The following is a 12,766-nucleotide window of genomic DNA, read 5'->3' on the forward strand; positions in this document are numbered from 1 at the left end:
TGCCACACTGTCAGAGGTGCCATCTTCCAGATGAGGTGTTAAAACTGAAGCCCGTGTGCCCTGTCAGGTAGACTTAAAATATCCCAGGGCCATGTGTTCTGGTCAATATTTATCCTTCAAACAACATCACTAAAACAGATTACTTAGTCATAAACTCACTGCTGTTTGTGGGATCTTGCTGTGTGCAAATTGGTTGCTGCACTTCCAACATTACGACAGTGACCCCACTTTAGCAAGTGCTTAATTGCCATAAAGCACTTCAGAACGATCCGAAGCTGCGATAAGCACTAAAGGGTTTTGATTGTTTCCTAGCAGCACCAGTAAGATATGGTCAGGCAAGACAGAGCAATGTCCCACTGAGTACAGAGATATAACAACAACTTATATTTATATAGCGCTTTTAATGTAATCAAAATCCAAAGGCACTTCACAAGAGCATTATAAAACAAAATATAATACTGAGCCACATAAGGCGATATTAGGTCAGATGACCAAAAGCTTGGTCAAAGGCACTGTACAAAATACAAGAATGCAATAAATTGCAGTAATTATTCGTTCAATTAAAACAGAAATTGATGAAATATACAAGAAACTTGTCAGAGAAGGGACAGGTTTATATTCGAGGTGTGGAACTGGCCAGTTCTGATGAAGACTCCATGCTACACATTTCCAGCATTTTCTGTTTTCATTTCAGATTTCCAGCCTTTTGTCATTTTTCCTTCTATCCATCCTTCTTTAATAAAAGGCAGATTTTAAAAAATTCATTCTCAGGATGTGGGCTTCGCTGGCTGGGCCCAGCATTTACTGCCCATCCCTACTTGCCCTTGAGAAGGTGGTGGTGAGCTGCCTTCTGGAACTGCTTCAGTCCGTGTGGTGTAGGTACACCCACAGTGCTGTTAGGGAGGGAGTTCCAGGAACAGCGACAGTGAAGGAACGGCGATATATTTCCAAATCAGGATGATGAGTGGCTTGGAGGGGAACTTCCAGGTGGTGGTGTTCCCATGTATCTGCTGCCCTTGTCCTTCTAGATGGTAGTGGTCGTGGGTTTGGAAAGTGTTGTCGAAGGAGCCTTGGTATTTTCAACCCCACCACTAAACCCAAGTTTCAACTGATTTTGGAAGGGCTTTGGAAGCAAAGAAACATTAACTTGCAGTTACTGCGCGGTCGGCTATGAATCCACCTCCTCTTGTTCAAATAGCAGAATGTGACACTGATGAAATATGGTTAAAAACAAAAAACACCTACTTCCTCTAAGACAGTGTGCAAACTAAGCCACACAGACCAAAAAGTACAAATCTCTGGTCTGTGTCAATCCTGCCTGTGGCATTAGTTGATAGTATCAGGTTAGGGAGAGGGAAAACTCATTCAGGATCCTGAGCCCTGTCTAGTGAACACTGCCTTGTGTGGGTGTGTTCTTTAATGTTAGGATCAGACTGCAATGCTCTCAACAGTTGAACAGTCTGCACACACCGCTATAGTTAATAAAATTTAATTGAGGTACCAGCGGTCACCACTACGTGTGGGTCTAGAACTCACTAAACCTTTAGCTGAAGAGGTGAGAATATTAATTTGTAATCTTCCCGAAGCCCAGTTAACTATCTATTTTTTAACAAGCACTGAAATACAATGGTATACAAATACTGGTAAATGCCACTCCGAGTGCTAGTGTTCAAAGTAAGGTTCACAGTGCAACCAGTTATTTAAATAATCAGGCTCACCAGATTAATTATTTACTGAATCAGGTCCAATTTAAAGTCACATTTCCCTTTCACTATACAAAGCCCAAGTCTTCCATTAACTAAGCAAGGTGCAAAGGGTTCCATCAGAAATAATGACTTTCTGTTACTCTATATGTTATACACATGCAAGATCATTTTCTGCAGACACTACTGGGATCAGCATGCAAATCCAGCCTAGATAGATGGAATGAAAGGCCCCTTTGTGCAATGGCTGTAAGAGGCCCAAGTGAAATTAATCTGGGCTGCCACATGTAACACCTCCTGATCAACAGGCAAACTGACCCAGAGGTTGGAAAGTGGCTCATGTAGATTGTGGAACAATGTCACATTGTGGAAGAAGAGAGCAACAGAGGTTGCGGCACAGACATTTCCTCGAGACAGTGTAGAGGGAGCTTTACTCTGTATCTAACCCCATGCTGTACCTGTCCTGGGAGTGTTTGAGGGGAACAGTGTAGAGGGAGCTTTACTCTGTATCTAACCCCATGCTGTACCTGTCCTGGGAGTGTTTGATGGGAACAGTGTAGAGGGAGCTGTACTCTGTACTCTAACCCCGTGCTGTACCCGTCCTGGGAGTGTTTGATGGGGACAGTGTAGAGGGAACTTTACTCTGTACTCTAACCCTGTGCTGTACCTGTCCTGGGAGTGCTTGATGGGAACTGTGTAGAGGGAACTTTACTCTGTACTCTAACCCCGTGCTGTACCTGTCCTGGGAGTGCTTGATGGGAAGAGTGTAGAGGGAACTTTACTCTGTACTGTAACCCCGTGCTGTACCTGTCCTGGGAGTGTTTGATGGGAACAGTGTAGAGGGAGCTGTACTCTGTGCTCTAACCCCATGCTATACCTCTCTCCTATTCCATCCTCTCCCTGAATACCTAACTCAATGATGGAATCATCAGCCCCACATTGACACCATCTTAAACTACTTCCCAAAATCTACATCCAATTTCACCCGTGGTCCCTTATACCAATGTAAATCTCAACTCTTCAACATCCAATCATTTCATCCCTGCAAAATGTCCTTGGATGTTTTACTGTGTTCAATGAGATGTTTCCTTTCTGTGATCTACAGTAGGTCCCTAGCGTAATAAAGCAGATGGGATCCTGGGCTTTATAATTAGAGACAGAGTAAAGAAGCGAGGAAGTTCTGCTAAATCTATATAAAACATTGGTCTGGTTCCAGCAGCAGGGCCATGTCCAGTTCCGGGCACCACACATTAGGATGGACACAATGGCTTCGAAAAGGATACAGAAGACATTTACTAGAATGGTTCCAGGGATGAGGGATTACAATTACATGGAGAGGCTGTAGAAGTTGGGGTTTTTCCTTTTAGAGCACAGAAGGATAAGTAGAGGTTTGATAGAGTTGTTTAAAATCATGAAGCAAATAAATAAAGACAAACTGTTTCCAGTGGCTGAGGGGGTCTGTAACCAGGAGACACAGATTTAAGGTGAGTGGAAAAAGAACCAGAGGTGGCATAAGGAAAACCTTGTTTTACATGATGAACGTCTGCCTGATAGGGTGGAAACAGATTCAATAGCAGCTTTCAAAAGGACAGGGGTATAGGGAAAGAACTGAGGGGTCAGGGGGATGGGGGGGCAAAGAAAAGAGCGGGACTAACTGAATTGGACCAAACGACCTCTCTCTGTGTTGTACCATTCTATGATTCTATATGGTATAGGTACTACAAGTCGCAAACTGCCACTCTTGTAGAATTATTTTCAGGTGTCACAACATAAAGATTGTAGCGTTATGCTCATCTGCAGCCTATGTTGTAACTCCCCATTGCCTGAAATTACAGTAAGTGTCAATCTATATACGGCTGAATGACAATAAAGTGAAAAACCTCATTCTTCTGTAGTATTGGTAGCTCCCTGATATTTCCTGTGCTAACGAGAGTCTATATTGGCTTGAGACAAAAGGTGTGAGTGGCTCTTGATTCCTGGAATACCAAAATCCACAGGCACAGGTGGAGGTTTCAAAGGTTGGTATAGAGGGAATTTCAGGATGACTCCGCGATCACGGAGTGTCAGTGTGGCTCATGTGGTACCACTGTGACCTCTGGGTGCATAATCCAGGCTGGCACTGCCTCAGACGTTGGCCAGCAGTTCCACCATGAGGCAGACATGCCCACAGCACTATTCTCCCAGTGGCTTGACAAACATGCTGTGCACCCCCATCGTCACCAACTAACTAGTCATCTTGGTGCTGTTTGCGGGATTTTGCTATGTGCAAAATGGCCACTGAATTTTCCTACTTAAGTCATTACACTTCAAGGCACTTCACATTGCTGAGAGAAGTGATAAGGCGACATATAAATGCAAGTCTTTCGCATCAGGTAGTGAATAAACAACTTCAAATGAGACCAAACTAAAATTACCCCTTATGTAGTTACCACATTCTGTCATGTTAGTAAAACAAATATAGGTCAGGAAATCTTAAGGTTACCAGGGTCTCGTGAGTTACAATACAGAATTAGGCAATGCTTCCTGCAGCTATAGGTTTTTATGTAATGAGACAGGCTAAACATGACAATACAAAGCTAGCTACATGTCAGGGTTAGTGGAGTTTAATCTCTTCATTATGAAACTTGCTAAACAGCACTAGTAGAAATTTGTTCAGGTTTCTGTGGTTCGTTGGGAATAATTGGGTAAAACCACAAAAGTCCTGTTCTGACAAAAATGCTGAACTTCAGAACTCTCAACAGGGTGTGTAACTGGAGAACTCCGAAATCACCCACCTGAACCACATAGAATTCTGACACTAGCCTGGACTTCTGATGAGCCAGTCCCACTCACTGTATTAGACAGGAATGCTGATGTATACATTGAATATCTGGTAAGTTAATTTGATGTATTGCTCAAAATGCTGAGAACAGAATAACTTTTGTAACCAAGAAAATGAAACTCTCCTTCCAATCCTCCTCGGGGACTGAACAACAGCTTGTATTTATATCATGCTTTCAACAGGGGCCAAACATCCCAAGGTGCCTCTGAACTCAGGATGGACATTTCAGAACAGGTGGCCAGTAGTTTGGTCAAAGGGTGAATTTTGAGGAGGAGAGAGGTGAAGAGGTGGAGAGATTGAGGGAGCTTAGGATCCAAATTGCTGAAGGAACCAAATAAAAACAACTGGGATGCACAAGTGGCCAAAATTAGAGGAGGGTTGAAGGACTTGAGGTTACAGAGAAAGGGAGAGGCAGGGCCCATGGAAGATTTTGAAGACAAGGATGAGAATTTTAAAATCAAGGCATATGGGAACCGAGAGGTAATGTAGGTTACTGAATGCAGGGTGATGGGTGAAGGCTGAATGGAACTTGTGCAGGCTAGGAAACAGGGAGCAAAATTTTAGATGAGCTCAAGTTTACAGTGGGAGGCCACCCAGGACGTGTTGAATAGTCAGGAGTGAGAATACAGATGCCGACAAGTTCATTGGTTGCCCATCTTAGCGCTGTCAGTGACAACTTGCTCCCCTGTCACATTCACCATTGTTGCTGCACTTTAAAACAAATACTTGTATATGACACATTTTGACAGACATGGGCAAGCACTGTATAAATACACAGCTTTCTAGTGAAAAGCAAACAGCAAATGCCTAAGTTCACAGCTGTGCATCTGGAAGCAGTGAGAGCAACAACTGAAGGGTGTTCAAGGCCAAGTGAACAGGAATTGGCAAAGGAGGTTTGACATCAACGTAGAACACAACCATCAAAGCTGTGCAGAACAAAAAACTTTCCTACTGACTCATGTTCAAAGTTTAAGAGCGTTTTGAAAAATAACATGTAATCCAAAAAATCATCTTTGGAAAGCAGACCAAAAGGAATGATGAAAAGAGGAAGTAACTTATCTGATAAAGGCAAAATACTGTGGATGCTGGGAATCTGAAACAAAAGCCAAAAATGCTGGAAAAACTCAGCAGGTCTGACAGCATCTGTGGAGAGAAAGACAGAGTTAACGTTTCGAGTCCGTATGACACTTCTTCAGAGCTAAAAGGAAGTAGAAATGTGGTGAAATATGTACTGTTTAATGGGGGAGTGGAACAGGTGAAGCTGGATAGAAGGCCAGTGATAGGTGGAGGCAAAGGAGAGATTGCGAAAGATGTCATAGACAGAAGGTCAAAGGGTTGTTAATAGTGGTGATACTGGCTAAAGGAGGTGCTCATGGTGACATTGAGTGGAAAGCAGAATGTGATAATGGCAGGACCAGGGTAAACACTCTGGAAAGTGACAGATAGCCCTAGTGGGGGTGGGGTGAGGTGGGGGGAGGGGACGGTGGTGGGAAAAAAGATCGAAAAGGCTAAAAGCTGGGGATAAAACGATGAATAAAAATGGAAATAAATTTTTTAAATAATAATGAAAGTAAGTGGGAAAAAATAAATAAAGGTAGAGTTCTCTCTCCTCCATCCCACCCCTTTCTGATCCCGCTTTTTTTCTATATTCATTTTTAAATTTATTTTTCTTCACTTTCATTATGATTTTTTAAAAAAATTATTTCCATTTTTATTCATCGTTTTATCCCCAGCTTTTAGCCTTTTCGATCTTTTTTCCCCCACTACCATCCCTTCCCCCCACCCCACCCCCACTAGTGCCATCTGTCACTTTCCAGAGTGCTTACCCTGGTCCTGCCATTATCACATTCTGCTTTCCACTCTTAATGTCACCATGAGCACCTCCTTTAGCCGGTATCACCACTATTAACGACCCTTTGACCTTTTGTTTATGACATCTTTCACAATCTCTCCTTTGCCTCCACCCATCGCTGGCCTTCTATCCAGCTTCACCTGTCCCACCCCCCCTGAAACAGTATATATTTCACCACAAGTAACTTATCTGTACAGCCTTCCCCAATAGCCCAGTTAGCAAACGCACTGCCCCATGTGGCTTTTAACCATGTGCGCCAGGGATATCAGAGGCCACAACAAAAACAGAATTACCTGGAAAAACTCAGCAGGTCTAGCAGCATCGGTGGAGAAGAAATCAGTTAACGTTTCGAGTCCTCATGACCCTTCGGCAGAACTGAGTTTTTCCAGGTAATTCTGTTTTTGTTTTGGATTTCCAGCATCCGCAGTAGCTTTTAGCTTTTTGTTTTTATATCAGAGGCCACATTCAGTAGGCTGCTGCTCCTGATAGTGAAAGTGCTATAGACATCGTAGTTTAACAGCCAGCAGGTGACAAGACCACACTCAGCTGGAATTCCCTCTGCGGTCAAACTGACAGCCAACACAAATGCTCCAGATAAAAGCAAAATACTGCGGATGCTGGAAATCTGAAACAAAAACAAAAATAGCTGGAAAAACTCAGCAGGTCTGACAGCACCCGCGGAGAGGAATACAGTTAACGTTTCGAGTCCGTATGACCCTGATGAAGGGTCATACGGACTCGAAACATTAACTGTGTTCCTCTCCACAGATGCTGTCAGGCCTGCTGAGTTTTTCCAAATGCTCCAGAATTGCACAAGGGCAAAGTCCTTAAAGGCCCCACAGATTGTGGAATTCCATCCCCAGCATCATCCAATCTCTCCAGGAGAAAGTAGGGGTGGGGATATATCAAAAAGCAGATACTTTTTTAATGTTTACTTGAGGACCCTATCCTTACACCGCAAAGCGACTCACAGTTGCAATGTTTCCTTCACCATTTGGTGCACTGGCAGATCAACTACTACACCCTTTCATTAAACTGTAGTGAGAGAGTGTGAGAGAGTGTGAGAGAGTGTGAGAGAGTGTACACTTGCCGTACATGTGCATGTAACACAGCCCCATGTCACCAATGTAAATGTTGCAGCCATTCATGTCATTAGTTAGAGAAAAGAAAGTCCATGTTTCACTGAGGTCAAAGCAGAGTCAAGTGAATCGAGGCATATCAGTCAGAATCACTTCAATTGTGAGGCACACTGTGGACAAATTAGTTCACCAGGCCAGTGACTCAAAGCTGGTAATTATCTTCAATTGTTATCCAGATTCAACTAAAAGGATTAGATAACAAATAAGTAGATTTCTTGGCAGATTGTACAATAAATGGAATTGGCAGAGCTCGGAGAACAAGTTTCTCAGGTTCAGGCTTTCAACTGGAAGGTACAAATGAAGTTGAAGGCTCAGTCACGGGGAAAACAAGGTGTGGTCACCTTCACAGGGGATTTAAAGACTGCTGCAGGCCCACCATTGAAGCTTTGGGCTTGTCACAAACGCTTGTTATAAAATAAAAACAAAAAAACTACTGCGGATGCTGGAAGTCCAAAACAAAAACAGAATTACCTGGAAAAACTCAGCAGGTCTGGCAGCATCGGTGGAGAAGAAAAGAGTTGACGTTTCGAGTTTCATTGGACTCGAAACGTCAACTCTTTTCTTGTTATAAAATATATCAGTAAACTGAGTAATAAGATTAGTTACTGTCTATTTCTGTTAATCTATTCACCAGAAAAAAAATGTCAGATCTGGCACCCATTGTCTGCCCATCACATTTCCTGTCTTACACTCCAAAGTAAAGTACAAAGAAACTCAAAATACTTAATTGGCATTTGTTTAAAAGCAACCCATTGGTTACTTAACAGCAATTAAACTTATATTCTTAAGGGAACATGAATATACAAATTACATGTATCTGAAGATGTCAGCTACCTGCAGCCAGCCTGTCAGTTAGTGCTGGGTGTATCCAACCTGGAGGCTATAACTTGCAAAGTTATCCTCAATCTGCTTAACTCCATCACCAAACAATGATTAAACTTTGAGGCTTTGTTTACTTAATTATTGGACATTATGGCTTTACAAGGGGCAAAGTTGCACCCATATAGGATAATGTATTTATAAGTGTATTGTTGTCTTTCAAACAGTATCAACATCAACATGATTTACCACAAACAAGCCCATAAAACACAGGAATGGGAATTGACAGAACAAAAACATTTAGTTCACTTTCTACTATCCCAGTAGTCACATGATACAATGATAATGGAATCAAAACAGACAGTGCTGCAAATATTCAGCTACTTTGCCAGCATCTGTGGAGAGAGAAACAGAATTAATGTTTCGAGTCCAATATGACTTCTTCAGACTTGAAATGTTAACTCTGTTTCTCCCCCCCCCACAGAGGCTGCTAGATCTGCTGAGTATTTCCACCACTTTCTGTTTTGATTTCAGATTTCTGGCATCTGCAGTATTTTGCTTCTACAAGCTATGATAATGGAGTTATTGACTAATCACAGTGATCAATCTCTATCAATGATTTTACAACAGACCTAGAAATAGGATGGGAAATCCCCCAACGTGGAGGGTTTTGGGAACCAGAGGTCCAAAATCACCTGTTCCTCCTGTGTACGCTACAATCACCACAGGCCAGGCCACAAGTGACTCATATATTAGAACCCAAAGTGTTATTTTTCTGTAAGAAATCTATCTAATTTGCATTTTATGAATCACTCCCATCTATAATAAATAACGGAAACATTGCTTCCAGAGTTTAGCTTTGAATTTAATGCTCTTAAACACAGGCCGATCAGCTAGTATTCAATGAAGGCACAAAAATTAAAATCCCATGAAATTAAACTTTTGATTTTCCAGCAGGTGGCTGAGTATTGGAAAATGAAAAGATGGAATGATGACAAAGCGACACCGAGGTATAATGTCAGGGATACAAGATAAGTCCCCCAGAATGGTGCAGGAGAAAGATTTACTTGCCAATCAACAGGCAAACTACACAGCGCAGCCGGGCAGCACTAAGGCTTTGGTCTTCACACCTAAGGAAGGATATACTTGTCTTGGAGAAGCTCGGGGTGGTGTTGCAACCAAGGCTCACTAAACAAAAGAAAGGCTTGCATTTATATAAGCGCTTTCCATGACCATCGGATGTCTCAGCGATTTACAGCTAATGAAGTACTTTCTAAAAAGTGTAGTCACTGTTGTAGGAAACGCATTAGCCAATTCATGCACAGCAAGCTCCCACAAGCAGCAATGTGATAATGACCAGATAATCTGTTTTTGTGATGTTGATTGAGGGATAAAATATCAGCCAGGACATTGGGGATAACTCCTCTTCAAAATATGCCAAGAGATTTTTTACTTTTTTAAATTTATTCGTGGGATGTGGGTATCGCTGGCTGGGCCAGCATTTATTGCCCATCCCTAACTGCCCTTGAGAAGGTGATGGTGAGCTGCCTTCTTGAGCCACTGCAGTCCATGTGGGGTAGGTACACCCACAGTGCTGTTAGGAAGGGAGTTCAGGATTTTGACCCAGCGACAGTGAAGGAACGGCGACATATTTCCAAGGCAGGACTGTGAGTGGCTTGGAGGAAAACTTCCAGGTGGTGGTGTTCCCATCTATCTGCTGCCCTCGTCCTTCTAGGTGGCAGTGGTTGTGAGTTTGGAAGGTGCTATCTAAGAAGCTTTGCTGAGTTCCAGCAATGAATCTTGTAGATGGTACACACTGCTGCTACTGTGCGCTGGTAGTGGGGGGACTTGTGCTTTGCTGATGGTGGACAGACTTTGGGGAGTCAGGAGGTGAGTTATTTGCCACAGGATTTTGACTCTGACCTGCTCTTCTAGCCACAGTATCTATAAAGCTAGTCTAGTTCAGTTTCTGGTCAATGGTAATCCCCAGGATGTTGATAGTCCACGTTCACCCAAGCAGGCAAATATGGCCTCGGTTTAACGTCCCAATCAAAATTCAGTACCTGACAGTAAAGCGCTCCCTCAGTACTGACCTGTAGTATTAGCTTTGTTTTATGTGCTCAAGTCAAGAGGTGAGAATGCTACTAACAGTGCCACAACTGTCACTAGACTGATCCCGGGATGAGCAGTTTATCCTATCAGAGAGATTGAGTGAATGGACCTATACTCTCTGGAGTTTAGAACAAGAGGTGATTTTATTGAAACATAAATTCTTCGGAGGGTTTAACAAGGTAGATGCTGAGAGGTTATTTCCCTAGATGCAGGCTAGAACACAAGGGCACAGTATTAGTATAAGGGGTCATTTTGGACTGAGATGAGGAGAAATTTCTTCACTCAGTGAGCTCTGAATCTTCACACTTGTCTACCCCAAGAGCTGCAGATGCTCAGTTGATGAGGGAAGGATAGAGATTGATGGATGTGCATCACAGACCAGCCTTGGCTTACTATCCTCATGCAGCTGACTTGCTGCTTTGACAGAAGACTTTTCGCTTTTTAAAACAATTCTGAATACGTAAAAATAATAAAAAGGACTTGCATCTATATAGTGCTTTTCAAGACCAGAGACATCTCAAAGCATTTTACAACTAGTACTTTTTGAAGTGTAATCAATGCAAATAAGCACAAAATAAAATCATCCCACAATAAAAATATATTTTCATAGAACGTCAACATTACATTTTAAATTACACCTAATAAAAATTACATAAATATGAAACAAAATTGTTTAATGCACTTAAGACTTTTACACTAAATATATTTTAAAAGCATTTCTTAAAGTACATAGTTTAATATTAAAATGTACTCAATTGCCTTTAATTATATTTAAAAATCAAATACTTCTACTTATATTAAAAGTACAACTAAACGTATCTAAGATTGCTTTAAATATATTTAAACAATTAAATAGGTATAATTTTAATATTAAGTTATACATACTAACAAATACACATATTAAAAGTACAACCAAATGTAAAGTACATTTTAATATTAAATTGTGTACATTTAATTGTTCAAATATATTTAGAACAATCTTAAACACTTTTCATATATATAATATATATGTATATTATACACATTTATATTATATATATTTATATAATATAATATAAATGTATATAATATAAATACATGATATATGTAACATATATAATAGATATTACATATATCACGTATATTTATATTTTATATATTTATACATTATATAATATAAACATATATAATATAAATGTGTATAATATACACATATATGTAAATATACATATATATTACATACATCGTGTATATTTATATTTTATAAATATATAATATAAACATATATAATATAATAAATATATAATAATATAAATGTGTATAATATACATAATTATATGAAAAGTATTTAAGATTGTTCTGAATATATTTGAACAATTAAATGTATATAATTTAATATTAAAATGTACTTAATTGTTTATACTTTACATTTGGTTGTACTTTTAATATGTATTATATTATATATAAATATACATAATATAATAGAAATATAAATACAAATGTTCTGAACATTGACGATTTGATATTTATTTATATTATACATATTTATATATTTTTTTAACGATGAAATATTTTTGGGTTCAGCTTCCCTAGGCCCCGAAGCCTGGCGCTCGCGTGATTGCGGCCCCCGGGTGAGGGTGAGGGAGGGGCGGGGATGGGGCGAGTGTGTTCGGCCACTTACCCGGGATACGCTCAGGTCCTTCATCACCTCCTCGAAGGCGGCCGTCTCCTCCGCCTGTTTCTGGTTGTGGAGGGCGATCTTCTCGCTGAACTTGCGGGGGTTGGAGGCGGCCGAGCCGCCGCCGCCGCCGGAGGAGGAGGAAGAAGAAGAAGAAGAAGAGGAGCCGGGGCCCGAACCACCACCACCACCGCCGCCGCCCGAGGCGCCTCCTTCAGCGCCGGGTCCGGGGCTGCAGCCGGGCCCGGGGCCGGAGCCGGAGCTGCTGCCGGCCATCTCCAGCCAGCAAAGCCCAGTCAAACCAAACCAACCTCACCGACCACAGCAGCTTAAAAACTCCCTCACTCCCCCTGACAACAAATATCAAATAAAATTCACCTCAGCAAAAAAAATTTATCAAATAAAATTCACCTCAGCTCAAAAATCAAACCTAAAATTCACCTCAGCCAAAAAATATATAAAATAAAACTCACCTCAGCTCAAAAATCAAACCTAAAATTCACCTCAGCCAAAAAATATATAAAATAAAACTCACCTCAGCTCAAAAATCAAACCTAAAATTCACCTCAGCTCAAAAATCAAACCTAAAATTCACCTCAGCTCAAAAATCAAACCTAAAATTCACCTCAACCAAAAAAAAACATCAAATAAAATTCACCTCAG

General features: G+C 41.0%; 1 protein-coding gene across 1 annotated transcript in view; it reads right to left on the reverse strand.

Annotated features, from left to right (window-relative positions):
• crtc3 (CREB regulated transcription coactivator 3) overlaps nucleotides 1-12,514 on the reverse strand; it is a 69,380-nt gene extending 56,866 nt beyond the window's left edge. Inside the window, exon 1 of the mRNA XM_078532349.1 lies at nucleotides 12,107-12,514. Coding sequence (XP_078388475.1) covers nucleotides 12,107-12,379 — 273 coding nt within the window. The 5' untranslated portion in view covers nucleotides 12,380-12,514. The remainder of the gene's footprint in view (nucleotides 1-12,106) is intronic.
• Nucleotides 12,515-12,766: the final 252 nt, after the last annotated feature.

This window comes from Cetorhinus maximus, chromosome 30 (genome assembly GCF_964194155.1).
Source record: "Cetorhinus maximus chromosome 30, sCetMax3.hap1.1, whole genome shotgun sequence".
Classification (NCBI taxonomy): domain Eukaryota; kingdom Metazoa; phylum Chordata; class Chondrichthyes; order Lamniformes; family Cetorhinidae; genus Cetorhinus; species Cetorhinus maximus.